The sequence below is a fragment of the Lipotes vexillifer genome, unplaced genomic scaffold, assembly GCF_000442215.2.
Source record: "Lipotes vexillifer unplaced genomic scaffold, Lipotes_vexillifer_v1.1 scaffold1197, whole genome shotgun sequence".
Classification (NCBI taxonomy): Eukaryota; Metazoa; Chordata; class Mammalia; order Artiodactyla; family Lipotidae; genus Lipotes; species Lipotes vexillifer.
Window position 1 is genome coordinate 388,986 of NW_006780020.1, and position 17,796 is coordinate 406,781.

The 17,796-nt window shown below is 43.5% G+C and overlaps 1 protein-coding gene across 1 annotated transcript in view; it reads left to right on the forward strand.

Annotated features, from left to right (window-relative positions):
• The window catches only part of PISD (phosphatidylserine decarboxylase), a 38,704-nt gene that overhangs the window by 6,816 nt on the left and 14,092 nt on the right, over positions 1-17,796 (forward strand). The window contains exons 2-3 of the mRNA XM_007453163.1: positions 571-650; positions 4,401-4,576. Of these exons, the coding sequence (XP_007453225.1) occupies positions 571-650; positions 4,401-4,576 (256 nt within the window). The remainder of the gene's footprint in view (positions 1-570; positions 651-4,400; positions 4,577-17,796) is intronic.

Genomic DNA, 17,796 nt, shown 5'->3' on the forward strand with positions numbered 1-17,796 from the left:
AAAAAAAAAAAAAAAAAAAAACAGTTTAAAATTTCAACCACTTTATTAGGTTCTTTAATGAGTAGGGGTTAGAGGCTACAGGCTGTGTATAGCTCTTTGGTTGTGGTGAAGAAACGTATGGCTTTGTGTAAGTGCCGGGTTTACCTCTTATTGTGCTCTTATACTTAATTAAGAAAAGAGCAGCTTTGTGTGTGAAAAAATTTTAGACTTACAGAGAAGTTATAAAAATAGCACAGAGAATTCCCAAATACCCTGTCCTCTGATTCCCCAAATATCAACTACATTTGCTTTATCATTCTCTCTCCCTTCCTCTCCCTTTTTTTCTCTTTGTGTGTGTTTGTATATATTTTTTTCTGAAACACGATGCCCCTTTACCTTTAAATATTTGAGCCCTTTTTGTATAAGGACATTTTCTTACGAAAACCACAGTACAATGGTCAAAGCCAGGAAATTAACACAGACACAATACTATTATTGAATCTATAGGCTATATTCAAATTTTAGAAGTTGATCCACTAATTTCTTTTTAATTAAAAAAATGTGTAATGCTTCATTTTTGCTTGATTGTAGGCGCCATCACTGTGAAGACATTGCCCTGAGCCATTTCCTTCAGTCCTTAAGGAAGCTGCCTCTCAGAACCTTTTCCACAAGTAAGTAGCAATTAGAGGCAATGCTGGCCTCTCTGCTTCAGTCTGTCAGTAAATTGGGATAAACACAGCACGTATTTCATAGGGTTGTTGTTAGAATCAGATGGAATTGTGCCTGCAAAGTGCTTAGAGTACCTGGCATGTAGGTACCACTGAAGCATTAGCTGCTGTTATCTGATTGTTTTTACTGGCTGTGTAGTATTCCCTTGTGTGACTGTACTGTTTGGTGTTGGACATTTAAGTTGCTCCTAGTCTTTTCCTATTACAGACAGTTCTGTACTAACATATTTTTGTGCATCCTCAGGATAAATTTGTAGACTTAGAATTACTGGATCAAAAGGTTTATGTATTTTATAATTTGGTATTTAAGCTAAATTACTCTTCAGAGAAGGTTGTCCCAGTTTACACTCCTCTGAGCAGGATGTGCTCATGAGTACATCAGTTCACCACACCCTCATCAATACTGGATTATGAACTTTTTGGATCTTTGGATCTTTTTGGATCTTGTAAGCAGCTATTTGAACCTGTACAAAAATGTATATTGTCTTTATTAACTAAATATCCTTTTTATTCCATCATACTGGAGGCTATTTTTGACTGTCCAGTAATCATACCTTGGGAATAAAATGAGATGGTTAATGAGAATAAAACAAATAAAAATAAAACAAATAAAATAAAAACAAAAGGCTTATTAAGGTAGTTAATAGGGGCACATCTGGGTGTTACTTATTTAATTAGGACTTGCAGGCTGGAACACATAGGAATCACTTAAAGGGTTCAGGGGGAGCCTCAGAAATCAAGCCAGAATCTTGGATCTGCAGAAAAGCTGTGCTTTTTTAAAGTGACAAATGCAGCAGAGAGGCGTTCAGGAGTGGAGGGCACTCTCTGCTTACTACTTCCTGTTGGAGGAGTCAAGTAAGCCTTTGGAAGGTAAGAGACCTATAGTTGCAGAAAGGTCCAGTGTAGCAGAAGCATGCAGGAGATCCTAGGGTGCTGGTTCAGTGCAGGTAGGGAGTGTACAACAGTTCTCTCATCACCACATATTTCAGAAAGAGGGAAAAAAAATGTTTCTTGCTTTTTGACAAGATTTTCTGGTCAGAGGTAGAATATTTAGTTGTTAAGTAGTAAGCGTTCATTAGGAGTAATCAGAAAATGGAGGAGATTAATGACATCTATACTTGTTCATTAAAAAAAAGAAACAGGGCCTCCCTGGTGGCACAGTGGTTGAGAGTCCACCTGCCGATGCAGGGGACACGGGTTCATGCCCCGGTCCGGGAAGATCCCACATGCCGCGGAGCGGCTGGGCCCATGAGCCATGGCCGCTGAGCCTGCGCGTCTGGAGCCTGTGCTCCGCAGCGGGAGAGGCCACAACAGTGAGAGGCCCGTGTACCGCAAAAAAAATAAAGAAAGAAAAAAGAAAAAAAAGAAACAGCAGGAAATTCCCTGACGGTCCAGTGGTCAGGACTCCACGCTCTCACTGCTGAGGACCCAGGTTCAATCCCTGGTTGGGGAACTAAAATCCCACAAGTCTCTCGGCACGGCAAAAAAAAGAAAGAAAGAAAGAAAAAGAAACAGCAACAACCAAAAGGTGGTGGAGGGACAGGGACAAATGGGCAGGATGATTTCCTTCCATTGGAAGCCAAGGACAGGATGAAGGTTTTGTGCAGGCTACTGAGAAGTCAGCTCTTGAGATTTTGTTTTAACAATAACTTTATTGAGATACAATTTTCATACCATAAAGTTCACCCTTTTAAGTACGCAATTCAGTGTTTTTTTTGTATACTTACAGAGTTGTACAACCATCAGCACTACCTAATTTTAGAATATTTTCATTCCCTCCTGGCCCCCCCACAATAGTAGCACTTGATCCATTAAACTGTCACTCCCCATTTCTCCCTACCCCTAGTTCCTGGCACCCACTAACCTACTTTATGTCTCTCTAGTATGTTTCCTATACCAGATACTTCATATAAATGGAATCATACAATATGCAGCCTTTTGTGGCTGACTTCTTTTACATAATGTATTCAAGGTTCATGTGTAGCATGTGTCAATACTTCATTCCTTTTTTCCTGTTTTATTATCAATATTCCATTGTATTGGTATACCACTTTTTTATTCATTTGTCAGTTGATGGACATTTGGGTTATTTTCACTTTTTGGCTATTATGAATAATGCTGCTGTGGAGCATGCGTGACAAATTTTTGTGTAGATGTATGTTTCACTTTGCTAAGAGCTGAATTGCTGGGTCATGTGGTAATTTTATATTTAACATTTTGAAGAACTGAAGCCCCATTTTACAATCCCATCAGCAGTGTTTGCGTGTTCCAGTTTCTCCACATCCTTACCAACAATTATCTGTCTTTTTGATTAAAACCATCCTAGTGGGTATGAAGTTGTATCTCATCGTGGTTTTGATTTGCATTTCCCTGATTACTAATGATGTATTGGTTTGCTAGGGCTACTGGAACAGAGTACCACAAACTGAGTGGCTTAAACGGTAGAAATTTATTCTCTCATAGTTCTGGAGACTAGAGGTCCAAGATCAAGGTGTCATAGGGCTGCTTCCTTCTGAGGGGTGTGAGGGAGAGCCTCTTGTCTAGCTTCTGATGGATTGCTGGCAATATTTGGCTTTTTTGGCTTGTATTATAGAAGCATCACCCTGATCTCTGCCTTCGTCTTCAGTTAGCATTCTCCCTGTGTGCGTGTCTGTCTCCAAATATTCTCTTTTTATTTTTTAATTTATTTTTTTAAAAATTTATTTATTTATTTGTTTTCTGGCTGCGTCGGGTCTTAGTTGCAGCATGCAGGATCCTTCATTGCGGTGCATGGGCTCTTTGCTTTATTGCTGTGTGTGCACAGGCTCCTCTCTAGTTGTGGCGCGCGGGCTCAGTAGTTGTGGTGCGTGGGCTTAGTTGCCTTGTGGCATGTGGGATCTTAGTTCCCCAACCAGGGATCGAACTGGTGTCCCCTGCATTGTAAGACAGATTCTTATCCACTGGACTACCAGGGAAGTCCCAAAATTTTCTCTTTTTATAAGCACACTAGTCATATTGGATTAGGGCCCACTGTGCTGACCTTATTTTAACTTGATTACCTCTGTAGAGACCTTTTATCCAAGTAAGGTCACATTCTGAGGTGCTAAGGGTTAGGACTTAAGCATATGAATTTTAGGGGGACATAATTCAACCATAACATGTTGAGCATCTTTACATGTGCTTACTGGCCACTCATATATCTTCTTTGGAGAAATATCTATTCAAATTCTTAGTACGTTTTAAAATTGGACTATTTATCTTTTATCGTGGAATTGTAAGAGCTTATGAGATTTTGCATTTGGGAGAATACTACTGTCCAGTCAGACCTGGGCCTGGATCGTAAAAGTAAAATCAGAGAGCCTGCGTGAGAAATGGTACCTGTCCCAGTCCTGGCCCTGTTGGTAGCCAGCGGGGCAACCTGGATTCGTTTCTTGACCTCTTTGCAATTCAGTGTTTTCCTCTTAAATTCTGTAATTATGGTGGCATTTGGGGTGCACTGTAGTGTCACAGGAAAGAAGCTTGTACCTTACTAGATAGTATTTGGAGGCAGCAGGGTCTTTGCAGTGACTCAGGGCTGCATCTCCCTGTCACATCCCTTCCAGGTCCAGTCAGCTTTGCTGAGGGCTTTTCCCAGCTCTCCTGTTGGTGCTGTGTTTGCGTGACTCATACCCGTCCCTTTTCCCAGGCTCAAAATTTTCCTGCTTTTTGTTACAGATGCCAGAAGAGTCCACACTGCCCCTGCCCGAACCTTGTCCCTGCTGCGCCCCCTGCTCTTTTTGGTCGCGACGGGTGGCGGGTACGCAGGTTTCCGGCAGTATGAGAAGTACCAGGAGCGAGAATGGGAGAAGCTGGGCTTGGAGATCCCACCCAAACTTGCTGGTCACTGGGAGGTAGGAGCAGGATGGAACTACCTTGGGTTCTCATGGAGCACAACTGCCTGTCACTTTGTAAATTGCTCCAAAGTTAAACTGTTTGAAAAAGTGAAATGTGCTTTCTTGGACCTCACATCTCCAGTGGTTTTGGGGCTGTTACAGAAGTTACACCTTGGGCATCATGTCCGGCTTCCCTGTCTCCAGATCCACCCCTGGTCTCCCCAAGGCCTCCGAGTGGAAATTTCCTGCTGTTGAAATCTTCAGAGCTCGTGCCTTATACTCAGGCTGGCGTCCTGACAGTTCACGCCTTCTCAAGTCTGAGGATGAGCTGGAAGGGTTGGGCTTTTGTGATGTGAATAAGTTCTCACCAGAGACCAGACTGAAATCATCAAATTCCTTTATCGTTACTGCTCAAAATGCTCTCCCCGCAATTGGGCCGTGCAGTTGGGGCGGGCTTCGGTGTCGTTCGTTGTACCTTGTGTGATACGTAATGAACTGTCTTACTCATCTGTGCTTCCTGAGGCCCAGGATATCTGACTCAGAGCAGACATTCAGTAAATACTGAAATTGATTATAAAGGTGTAAGTTTAAAAATTGCTTTCTTTTTACCCATAATTTAACAAGTGAAATATCTGAAATATCAGTAGACCCTGATAGCTTGGGCAACAGAGGGGGTGAAAGCAGAGACGATGGTATTTGGGATGATGCATTTGGATTTCCCCATGAGCTGTACCATATCAGTAATCCAGCTCAGCTGCACCCAGCAGCCAGGGTCCCAGTCCTGAAGGCAGGTTCTGACCATGCTCCTAGTAGCTGTGTGGACTTGGACATGTCACTTTCCAAGTTTTCTGTTTTTCGGTTGTATATCACAGAGTCCTTTTTTACAGAATTGTATAGTATGTGAGTCATACTTTTTAAGTACGCTGAACACTGTTTCCCATAACATTGGTGGTTTCCTCTGTAAACATATCCTTCTCCTTCAAACTAGTAAAGTACTTGTTAAGACTGTGATCCATGACCCCACTCCAGTGTTAAACCCAAGCTGGCTTCCCTCTGACCCCAGGCATCTGTCAGGCTGACCCACCTGGTGACATGCCCACCTGCTTTCTGGAAATTCCCACTCATTTCAAAGGTATCCCAAGAGAATCTACATTTGGAAGAAATTTGCTACTTCCTCATTCATAAAAGACTAATGTCCGTAGTTTTTCATAGCATCCACTATTTGTATAATTGGGATTACTGCCATGTATGAGTCAATACCTGAAAAACGATTATTTGTAAAGAGGACAGGGTTGATTAGCTTCTAAGTTCTAGGCTCTGGACAGTGACAGGACACAGGAGCAGAGTGGCCTAGTACAGTGAGAGGTCTGAAGCCCCTGTTGGTAAAGAACTGGGCTTAAGTTAGGTCCTGTTCTTTCGGTGGAATAAGATGGCTCCTAGGTTTGCAAGTTGGGCAACATTTCATTTATGAAGGGGAAATGGTCTGGGCTCAGAATGGACACTGTAAGATTTCAGGAGAGGCAGCAGGTTGTGGGGGGAGGGCAGGAGGCAGTTCTTGAACGGGCAGATGGGGGCTGGATCTTAGTCCTACCCCCGGCTCTACCTAATCAGTGACACCTCGTATGAAAAATGAGAGAGTACCCAAGTCTGGCTGATCCTCAGAATTGTTTGGGGAGCTTTAATGATATGGATTCTTTGGTCTCAGCTCGCTCTAGAGATTTAGAAATTTTGGGCAAGGCTCAAGATCTTTGTTTTTACAAGGCCCTGCGGGTGATTCTCATGACAAGTCAGATTTAGGAATCATGGGCAGATGAGCTGTAAGGGTCCCTTCAGGGCTCCATTAGTATGTGGCAGGTGAAAATTTCTCGTGGTGATTTTGCTGGAAAATAATCCCTTCCTATCTCTGAAGTCAAGTCTGGCATCTCCAGAGCTAAGAAGGAAGACAGGTTGGAAGTTACTGCTGAGATGGCCTCTGGGGTCAGTGGCACAGTTGAGGTGACTGGGTGATTTTTTCTTACCAAATAGTGTTTTCTGGGTTTCCAGGAGACAGACATGGGTCGTATAGCCATCCCCACACATGAAGCCTTCCTATTAGCCCCTCTTGGTCAGTGCCAGCAGGAAGCCTTTGTCCTTTCCTAGCTTGTGAATTTCTCTTGTTGCAGAGAACCCTCTGGTCTTCCCTCTGTATCAAAACTCTCAAGAGCATTGTTGTAGTACCTTATGTTGAACAGCACCTCGCAGTTTTTCTGAACCCTTTTAGTTACAACAGCTCACTGAGGTAGGAAGGGCAGGTGTTAGAGCCATTTTACAAATGGAAAGACTAGTTGGTGGCAGAATAGGTTCCAGAACAGAGGTCTGTCGATGCCAAATGCTGTACTCTTCGAACAATAAATATCATGTTGCTCATAGAAGGTGCTCTTAGTATAGGAGCTTGACGGTGGCAGTGAGAGATGGAGGGAGGGCTTGCTGTGTATTTGAGGTACCTCCATTCTCTGGGGCTGACTGTTTAAAATGGGAGGTGAATTTGAGTGGCCTGACTTGAACAGTTGTTGTCTGCAATAATGTGATGAGCATTCACATTATCCACCACGCCTCCCCTCAGCCCCCAGTACAGCTCTCCTGAAGAATTCATGCTCACATCTTTCCTTCATGTAAATAGAATTTCCTCTTTTTCGTAACAGTTTAGAGGAAACCATAACTCCAAAATCTATGCCACCTCACTCCCTGCAGGCTGTCCTCTGGGCTGGGGTGGGTGCAGCGCTCACATAGGAGCAGTAAGGAGGGAGGGACAGGGTGTCAGGAGACTTGAGATCTGGGCACCAGCAGCTGCGAGGCCTTGGGTGAGTTGTGTCACCTTGGGGCTTCTGTTTTTACACATTTAAGAAAATGTTTCTAAGATTTTTGCCTGATCTAATAAGATTCATGTTGTTTTTATGGTAGAAAAGAAGAAAAAAAAAGTTCATGCAGGGACTTCCCTGGTGGCAAAGTGGTTAAGAATCCGCCTGCCAATGCAGGGGACACGGGTTTGAGCCCTGGTCCGGGAAAATCCCACATGCCGCGGAGCAACTAAGCCCGTGCGCCACAGGCAGATGAGCTGTAAGGGTCCCTTCAGGGCTCCATTAGTATGTGGCAGGTGAAAATTTCTCGTGGTGATTTTGCTGGAAAATAATCCCTTCCTATCTCTGAAGTCAAGTCTGGCATCTCCAGAGCTAAGAAGGAAGACAGGTTGGAAGTTACTGCTGAGATGGCCTCTGGGGTCAGTGGCACAGTTGAGGTGACTGGGTGATTTTTTCTTACCAAATAGTGTTTTCTGGGTTTCCAGGAGACAGACATGGGTCGTATAGCCATCCCCACACATGAAGCCTTCCTATTAGCCCCTCTTGGTCAGTGCCAGCAGGAAGCCTTTGTCCTTTCCTAGCTTGTGAATTTCTCTTGTTGCAGAGAACCCTCTGGTCTTCCCTCTGTATCAAAACTCTCAAGAGCATTGTTGTAGTACCTTATGTTGAACAGCACCTCGCAGTTTTTCTGAACCCTTTTAGTTACAACAGCTCACTGAGGTAGGAAGGGCAGGTGTTAGAGCCATTTTACAAATGGAAAGACTAGTTGGTGGCAGAATAGGTTCCAGAACAGAGGTCTGTCGATGCCAAATGCTGTACTCTTCGAACAATAAATATCATGTTGCTCATAGAAGGTGCTCTTAGTATAGGAGCTTGACGGTGGCAGTGAGAGATGGAGGGAGGGCTTGCTGTGTATTTGAGGTACCTCCATTCTCTGGGGCTGACTGTTTAAAATGGGAGGTGAATTTGAGTGGCCTGACTTGAACAGTTGTTGTCTGCAATAATGTGATGAGCATTCACATTATCCACCACGCCTCCCCTCAGCCCCCAGTACAGCTCTCCTGAAGAATTCATGCTCACATCTTTCCTTCATGTAAATAGAATTTCCTCTTTTTCGTAACAGTTTAGAGGAAACCATAACTCCAAAATCTATGCCACCTCACTCCCTGCAGGCTGTCCTCTGGGCTGGGGTGGGTGCAGCGCTCACATAGGAGCAGTAAGGAGGGAGGGACAGGGTGTCAGGAGACTTGAGATCTGGGCACCAGCAGCTGCGAGGCCTTGGGTGAGTTGTGTCACCTTGGGGCTTCTGTTTTTACACATTTAAGAAAATGTTTCTAAGATTTTTGCCTGATCTAATAAGATTCATGTTGTTTTTATGGTAGAAAAGAAGAAAAAAAAAGTTCATGCAGGGACTTCCCTGGTGGCAAAGTGGTTAAGAATCCGCCTGCCAATGCAGGGGACACGGGTTTGAGCCCTGGTCCGGGAAAATCCCACATGCCGCGGAGCAACTAAGCCCGTGCGCCACAGCTACTGAAGCCTGTGCACCTAGAGCCCGTGCTCCACAACAAGAGAAGCCACTGCAATGAGAAGCCCGTGCTCCGCAACAAGAGAAGCCACCGCAGTGAGAAGCCCGTGCACTGCAACGAAGAGTAGCCCCTGCTCGCCACAACTAGAGAAAGCCTGCGTGCAGCAAAGAAGACCCAATGCAGCAATCAATCAATAAATTTATAAAATTTAAAAAAAAAGTTCATGCAATCTGCTGAGTAGAAATGAAACCTATGTGTTTGCTGCTGTGGGATTAAAGGGAATTTTGTAACTAGCAACAAAGTAACCTGTTAAGGAGAGTGGAGTCTCTGGAAGCTTTCAGAAGCATCCAGGTTCCAGTAGCTCCACTCTTTCTCTATCTCTATATATGGCATCACTTTCCCCAATGTGGAAATATCTTTGTCCTTTATCTACTTATAAAGATGTGTTCATCTACAAAAAATAAGTGTTGCAAAATATGAAGACGAAAAGAGTTGATGACCTGTAATTCTACAGCCCACAGGAAACCAGTTAACATTTTGGTGAACATCACCCTTCTATGCTTTTGGCTCTGTTTAGGAGTATGTATTGTTAAATTAATTTTTATTTTTAATAAGATAGTTTAAAATTTTTAAATAAAATATGATCATGTGAAAATTCAAATAGTAAAGAAGGGATTACATAAAAATGAGCCTTCCACTCTCCACCCTGTCTGCTAATCCCATTCCTCCTCTCCAGAAGCAAGCAAGAATTTTTCATGTTTTTTAAAAAATTTGTTTATTTTATTTTTGGCTGCGTTGGGTTTTCATTGCTGCACAGGCTTTCTCTAGTTGCGTGAGCGGGGGCTTCTCTTCGTTGTGGTGCGTGGGCTTCTCATTGCAGTGTTTTCTCTTCTTGTGGAGCACGGGCTCTAGACACGTGGGCTTCAGTAGTTATGGCACAAGGGCTCAGTAGTTGTGGCTCTCTGGCTCTAGAGTGCAGGCTCAATAGTTGTGGTGCACGGGCTTAGTTGTTCTGCAGCATGTGGGATCTTCCCGGACTAGGGCTCGAACCCATGTCCCCTGCATTGGCAGGAGGATTTTTAACCACTGTGCCACCAAGGAAGCCCCCACATATTATTTTTAACCCTTCATCTGTTGGTGGACATTTGGGTTGTTTGCATCTTTTGACTATTATGTATAAAGTCTATATGAATATTTGTGTTTAAGTCTTTGTGTAGACATTTGTTTTCATTTCTCTTGTGTAAATACCTAAAAGTACAATTACTATTCATAGGTAACTGTGTATTTATAAGAAACCACCAAACGGTTTTGAAAGTATTAATAGTTGTTTTACCATTTTGTATTCCCATTAGCAATATATAAAAATTTCTGTAATCTTATGAAATTCACTTATTCTAGTAGCTTTTTGTAGAAATTTTCATTGAAGACATTCTGTTTTTCATTTTGGAAGTTTCAAGTTGTTCTTTTTTATGTCTTCCATTTCTCTCATTATCATCATATTTTCCCATAAATCTTTGAGCATATTGTGCTTGTTTGTTTAGCTGTCTCAAAGTCCTTTTCTCCTTTTCATCATCATCTGTCATTTTGGGGTCTATTTTTTTTTTCAAAAAATAAATTTATTTATTTATTTTTGGCTGCATTGGGTCTTCGTTGCTGTGCGCGGGCTTTCTCTAGTTGCGGCGAGTGGGGGCTGCTCTTCGTTGCGGTGCGTGGGCTTCTCACTGCGGTGGCTTCTTTTGTTGCGGAGCACGGGCTCTAGGTGTGCAGGCTTCAGTAGTTGTGGCACATGGGCTCAGTAGTTGTGGTGCACGGGCTCAGTAGTTGTGGCTCGTGGGCTCTAGAGCTCAGGCTCAGTAGTTGTGGCATACGGGCTTAGTTGCCCCACAGCATGTGGGATCTTCCCGGACCAGCGATGGAACCCATGTTCCCTGCATTGTATTTTTGGCTGCGTTGGGTCTTCATTGCTGCACGCGGGCTTTCTCTAGTTGCAGCAGTGGGGGTACTCTTTTGTTGTGGTGTGCAGGCTTCTTGTTGAGGTGGCTTCTCTTGTTGCAGAGCACGGGCTCTAGGTGCATGGGCTTCAGTAGTTGTGGCACATGGACTCAGCACTTGTGGCTCATGAGCTCTAGAACGCAGGCTCAGTAGTTGTGGCAGATGGGCTTAGTTGCTCCGCAGCATGTGGGATCTTCCCAGACCAGGACTCGAACGCGTGTCCCCTGCATTGGCAGGCGGATTCTTAACCACTGCGCCACCAGGGAAGCCCCAAGCAAGAATTTTTAACATTTCTTGTGTATCTTCCAGAAAGTCTCTCCATACTTACATATTTATTGAAAGTTGATTTAATTTTTTTCCAATTTCATTGAGAAACAATTGATATATATCACTGTATATATGTTTAAGGTGTACAGCATGATAGCTTGATACATTGTGAAATGATTACCACAGTAGGTTCAGCTAATATCCATCATCTCATATAGATACAATAAAAAGAAAATAAAGAAGAAAAGAAAAAAGGAAAAAAAAAGTTTCTCCTTGTGATGAGAACTCTTAGGATTAACTCTCTTAATTTTCCTGTATGTTAATACAGCAGTGGTAACTATAGTCATCATATTGTACATTACATCCCTAGTACTTATTTCTCTTATATCTGGAAGTTTGTACCTTTTGGCCACCTTCCTCTAATTCCCCATTCCCCCTCCTCCTCAGTCTGATCTGTTTTTCTGAGTTTGGTGGGGTTTTTTGTTTTTTGTAAGATTCCACATATAAGTGAGATCATATGGTATTTGTCTTTTTCTGAGTCATTCCACTTAGCATAATGCCTTTAAGGTCCATCCATGTTGTCGCAAATGGTAGAATTTCCTTATTTTTTATGGCTGAATAATACTCCATTGTAAATATATACACCATAACGTCTTTATTCATTCATCCCTTGATGGACACTTAAGTTGTTTCCATGTCTTGGCTACTGTAAATAATGCTACTGTGGTGATTTAATTCTTTTTAAAAAAAAAAAAATTATTTATTTATTTTTTGCTGCATTGGGTCTTTGTTGCTGAGCATGGGCTTTCTCTAGTTGAAGAGATAAGGGACTACTCTTGTGGTGTGCTGGCTTCTCATTGTGGTGACTTCTCTTGTTGCAGAGCACAGGCTTTAGGCACGGGCTTCAGTAGTTGTGGCTCACAGGGTCTAGAGCACAGACTCAGTAGCTGTGGCGCACAGGATTAGTTGCTCTGCGGCATGTGGGATCTTTCCGGACCAGGGCTCGAACCCGTGTCGCCTGCATTGGCAGGCGGATTCTTAACCACTGCGCCACCAGTGAAGCCCCATCATACTGTTTTGCAACCATTACCACTATCCGTTCCTAGAACTTTTTCATCATCTCAAACAGAAGCTTTGTACCTTTTAAATAATATTCTCTAGTCTACCTCCCACCCAACCCCTTTAAGCACTGTTCTACTCTGTCTCTGTGAAGACTGTTCTAGGTACTTCATATTAGTGGAATCATACAACATTTGTCTTTTGGTGTCTGGCTTATTATTTCACTTACCAGATTTTTAAGATTCATCCATGTTTATAGCATGTTTCAGAGTTTCATTCCTTTTTAAGGCCAAATAGTATTCCATTTTATGGATAGACCACATTTTGTTTATCATCTGTTGATAGATAGTGGGTTGTTTCCACTTTGGCTGTTGGAATAGTGCTTCTGTGAGCATTGGTGTACAAGTATCTGCTTGAGTCTTTGCTTTCAGTTCTTTTGGGTGTATAACTAGGAGTGGAATTTCTGGATCATATGGTCAATCTATGTTTAACTTTTTGAGGAACTGCCAAACTTTTCCACAGTGGCTGTACCATTTTATATTCCAATTCGCATTGTATGAGGATTCCACTTTCTCCACATCCTCACCAACACCTTTTTTTAAAAAAATTTTTGAATTTTATTTATTTTTTTATACAGCAGGTTCTTATTAGTCATCAATTTTATACACATCAGTGTATACATGTCAATCCCAATTGCCCAGTTCATCACACCACCATCCCTACCCCCCCACCACTTTCCCCACTTGGTGTCCATACATTTGTTCTCTACGTCTGTGTCTCAACTTCTGCTCTGCAAACCGGTTCATCTGTACCATTTTTCTAGGTTCCACATACATGCATTAATATATGATATTTGTTTTTCTCTTTCTGACTTCACTCTGTATGACAGTCTCTAGATCCATCCACGTCTCAACAAATGACCCAATTTCATTCCTTTTTATGGCTAAGTAATATTCCATTGTATATATGTACCACATCTTTTTTATCCATTCGTCTGTCAGTGGGCATTTAGGTTGCTTTCATGACCTGGCTGTTGTAAATAGTGCTGCAATGAACATTGGGGTGCATGTGTCTTTTTGAATTATGGCTTTCTCTGGGTATATGCCCAAGAGTGGGATTGCTGGATCATATGGTAATTCTATTTTTAATTTTTTAAGGAACCTCCGTACTGTTCTCCATAGTGTCTGTATCAATTTACATTCCCACCAACAGTGCAAGAGGGTTCCCTTTTCTCCACATCCTCTCCAGCATTTGTTGCTTGTAGATTTTCTGCTGATGCCCATTCTAACTTGTGTGAAGTGATACCTCATTGTAATTTTTTTTTTTTTTTTTTTTGCGGTACGTGGGCCTCTCACTGTTGTGGCCTCTCCCGTTGCGGAGCACAGGCTCCGGACGCACAGGCTCAGCGGCCATGGCTTACGGGCCCAGCCACTCCATGGCATGTGGGATCCTCCCGGACCGGGGCACGAACCCGTGTCCCCTACACCGGCAGGCAGACTCCCAACCACTACGCCACCAGGGAAGCCCCTCATTGTAATTTTTCATGTTCATTTCTCTAATAATTAGTGATATTGAGCAGGTTTTCATGTGCTTCTTGGCCATCTGTATGTCTTCTTTGGAGAAATGTCTCTTTAGGTCTTCTGCCCATTTTTGGATTGGGTTGTTTGTTTTTTTAATATTGAGCTGCATGAGCTGTTTATATATTTTGGAGATTAATCCTTTGTCCGTTGATTCCTATGTTCTCTAAGCGTTTTATAGTGTCTGGTCTTACATTTAGGTCTCTAATCCACCTTTTATTTTATTTTTTATAATAGCTATCCTAATAGGTGTGAAATGGTATCTCATTGAGGTTTGGATTTTCATTTCCAAATGACTAGTGATGTTGAGCATCCTTTCACATGCTTATTGGCTATTTATATATCTTTGGAGAAATGTCTATTCAAGCCCTTTCTCCATTTTAAAAAATATTTATTTATTTATTTATGGCTGTGTTGGGTCTTCGTTGCTGCACGCGGGTTTTCTCTAGTTGTGGCGAGCGGGGACTACTCTTTGTTGTGGTGCGTGAGCTTCTCATTACGGTGGCTTCTCTTGCTGCAGAGCACGGGCTCAAGAGCGCAGATTCAGTAGTTGTGGTGCATGGGCTCTGTTGCTCTGTGGTACATGAGGTCTTCCCAGACCAGGGCTTGAACCCATGTACCCTGTATTGGCAGGTGGATTCTTAACCACTGCACCACCAGGGAAGTCCCCCTTTGTCCAGTTTTGAATTGTGTGGTTTTTTGTTGCTGAGTTGCAGGAGTTCTTTATTTTTCTGGATACTAGACCCTTATCTGGTATATGTATTTGCAAATATTTTTCTCCTATTCTGAGGCTTATCTTTTTACTCTCTTGATCATATCTTTTGATGAAGTCCAATTTATCTATTTATACTTTTATTTCCTGTGTTTCTGGTGTCATATCCAAGAAATCATTTCTGAATCCAGTGTCATGAAGATTTTCTCCTGTTTTCCTCTAAGAATTTTATAGTTTTAAGTCTTATGTTTAGGTCTTTGATCCATTTTGAGTTGTTTTTTTATATCGTGTAAGGTTAAGTATCTGACTTCATTCATGGGGGTGTTCAGTTTTCCCAGCACATTCCCATTGAATGGTCTTGGACCCCTTCTGGAAGTCAGTCTCATTCTCTTGTAAATGACAGAGGTGATGTAACACTCTGACAGAATGTTGGAGAACTGGGAGGACAGTCATGATTCCCAGCCCTTCTCACCTGACGACTTGTTGCATAATCACGGGCTTTATTTTTCACTTGATGTCTGTCTTTTTTTAAATGGATATACAGTTGACCCTTGAACAATGCGGGGGTTAGTGGCACTGACTCCCCTCCCCCCAGCGACTGAAAATATGCATATAACTTTACAGGCCACTCTTGGTATGCGTGGTTTCACATCCTCCAATTATGTAGTACTGTAGTACGTATTTATTGAAAAAAGTCTGCTTATAAGTGGACCTGCGCATTAAAACCTGTGTTGTTCAGGGGTCAGCTACTCCTGTTTTGTATCTTGCCTTTTTTACCTTATACATATTGCTACATATGATGATTTTGCAAGACTTCATGTAATTACATACCTTAAATGGCTCTACTACCATAGTGGATTCTGGTGCCCTGGTGGTTTTTTACCATCGTGATTAACGTTGTAGAGCACATCTTTGCACGTAGGCCTTTTCCTCAGGCTGAATACCTCAGTGTAGAATTGCTGTCTGAAGGGGTCTGGGCACCTGCACGATTTTTGCTACATTTTTGCCGTCTAAAACTATTGTACCCGTTTGTAATAGGCATTGTTGGGTATATGAACCACACTGGGTGTTACTGAAACAGTTGTCATAAATGAACACCATTCCTCTCTTCTTGAATTTGCTGCTTCATTCAACAAATCTTTGAGCTCCTTCCATATGCCAGGCCCTGTTGAGATGCTGGGGATCCACTGGTAAATAGGGCTAGAGCTCCCGTCCTCAGAGAGCTTCCCTTATTAGGGGCTGAGGTAGCTGAGAAACAGATGGACACATGGACATGTCTAGTGGTTGAAAGGCCGTGGAGAGAACATAGGTAAAGGGCACAGTGTCTCAGGCTGGGGCAGAGCTGGTCTGGGACCAAGGCAGTCAGGGAAGGAAGGAAGGCCCCGCTTAGTGCCGTGTGGGCTGAGGGGGCGGCTGAGGGGGCATCTGAGGGGCCAGGAGAGTGGTCCAGGTAGAGGCTTGAGATGGATGGAGAACACTTGTCTCTGTTTAGGGAGAACAAAGAGCCCCTGTGGCTGTAGGCACAGAAGGCAGGAAGGTAGGAGGGCAGGAGGACCCGTGGCGCCAGCTCAGCCTGTCCTCTGAGTGAGTGCTGAGTGATCTGGGTTCTGATCCAGTTGTCCTGGCTGCTATGGAGACAGATTAGGGGACCTGTTGGGAGGCTCTGACAGGATCCCAGCAAGAGAAGGTGGTGGCCTGGATCAGAGTGGGGAGCAGTGGAGTTGGGGTGGGGGGGAGGCACTTGATTCTGGTATTTTTTTTATTGAAGTATAGTTGATGTACAGTATAAGTTACAGGTATGCAATATAGTGATTCATAATTTTTAAAGGTTAAACTCCTTTTAAGGTTATTATAAACTATTGGCTATATTCCCTATGTTGTACAGTATATTCTTGCAACTTATTCATTAATTTATTTATTTTTAGCTGCATTGGGTCTTCGTTGCTGTGTGCGGGCTTTCTCTAGTTGCGGATAGTAGGGACTACTCTTCATTGCACTGCACGGGCTTCTCATTCTTCTCATTGCTGTGGCTTCTCTTGTGGCGGAGCGTGGTCTCTAGGCATGTGGGCTTCAGTAGTTGTGGCATGCGGGCTCAGTAGTTGTGGCTCTCGGTCTCTAGAGTGCAGGTTCAGTAGTTGTGCCACACGGGCTTAGTTGCTCCGTGGCATGTGGGATCTTCCCGGACCGGGGCTCGAACCCTTGTCTCCTGCATTGGGCAGGCGGATTCATAACCATTGCGCCACCAGGGAAGTCCTTGTAACTTATTTTATACCTAATAGTTTGTACTTCTTACTCTCCTATCCCAATATTCCTCCCCACCCCCACCCCCCTGCCACTGGTAACCACTAGTTCTCTATATCTGTGAGTCTGCTGCTTTTCTGTTACATTCACTAGTTTGCTGTATTTTTTAGATTCCACATTCGATTCTGAGTATGTTTTGAGGGGAGAGTGGACAGGATGCACTGATGAATTGCATGCGGAGGGAGAGAGAAATGGAAAATGATTCGTGAGTTTTGACTTGAGTGGATGGAGGGGTGGAGTAGCTCTTTACTGAGAGCAGTGGAGGAAATAGGGAACATCAAGAATCATACCTTAATACAGTTTGTAATTTGCTTTTCTTTAAATGTGAGTCCACTTCAACATTTTCATGTGTTTATTCTCTGTCTATACTGGCTCAGAGTATTTGTAAGTTTAACGTTTAGTCTGAAGAGCATGGAACAAGGAATCCACCACATTCCTCCGGCTCTGGTCAGACCAGGAGAACTCCCTGCCCTTAGAACTGGAGCCTCGAGCAGGCGAGTGCCGCGCATGGAGGAGGGGACGCTTCCACGAGTTTCTTTTCAGGAACTCATGGTGTCCTTCCTGAAAAAGGTCAGGGTTTGGGGTCAAAGAGCCCGGCTACCTTATTTGGGCTACCTGGGCCTGGCGTTTGGCCTCAGTGGGGAGGGTGGTCACCACCGGGCCTCTGTGGAGAACTGGCTTCAAGAGAGCAACACTGACCGGAGCTGGAAGGCCACCACCTGTGCCCGAGCATCGCAGTCTGCGTTTGTGTGGCAGCTATGATTTCAGATATACTGTCCTTTTTGTCCCTATAAGTCAAAGGGGGGAACAGACCTTCATAAGTGCTTCTTACCAAGAGGGGTGGAAGGTGTGTAGTGTCTGTAAGCCCAGGTCACCAGGTGACCTGGATGGCAGGTGTGTATGGGGGGAGTGCCCAGGTGTGCCCCCTGCTCCCGCCGGGGTTTCCTGTTCCATGAAGGGTGGCATC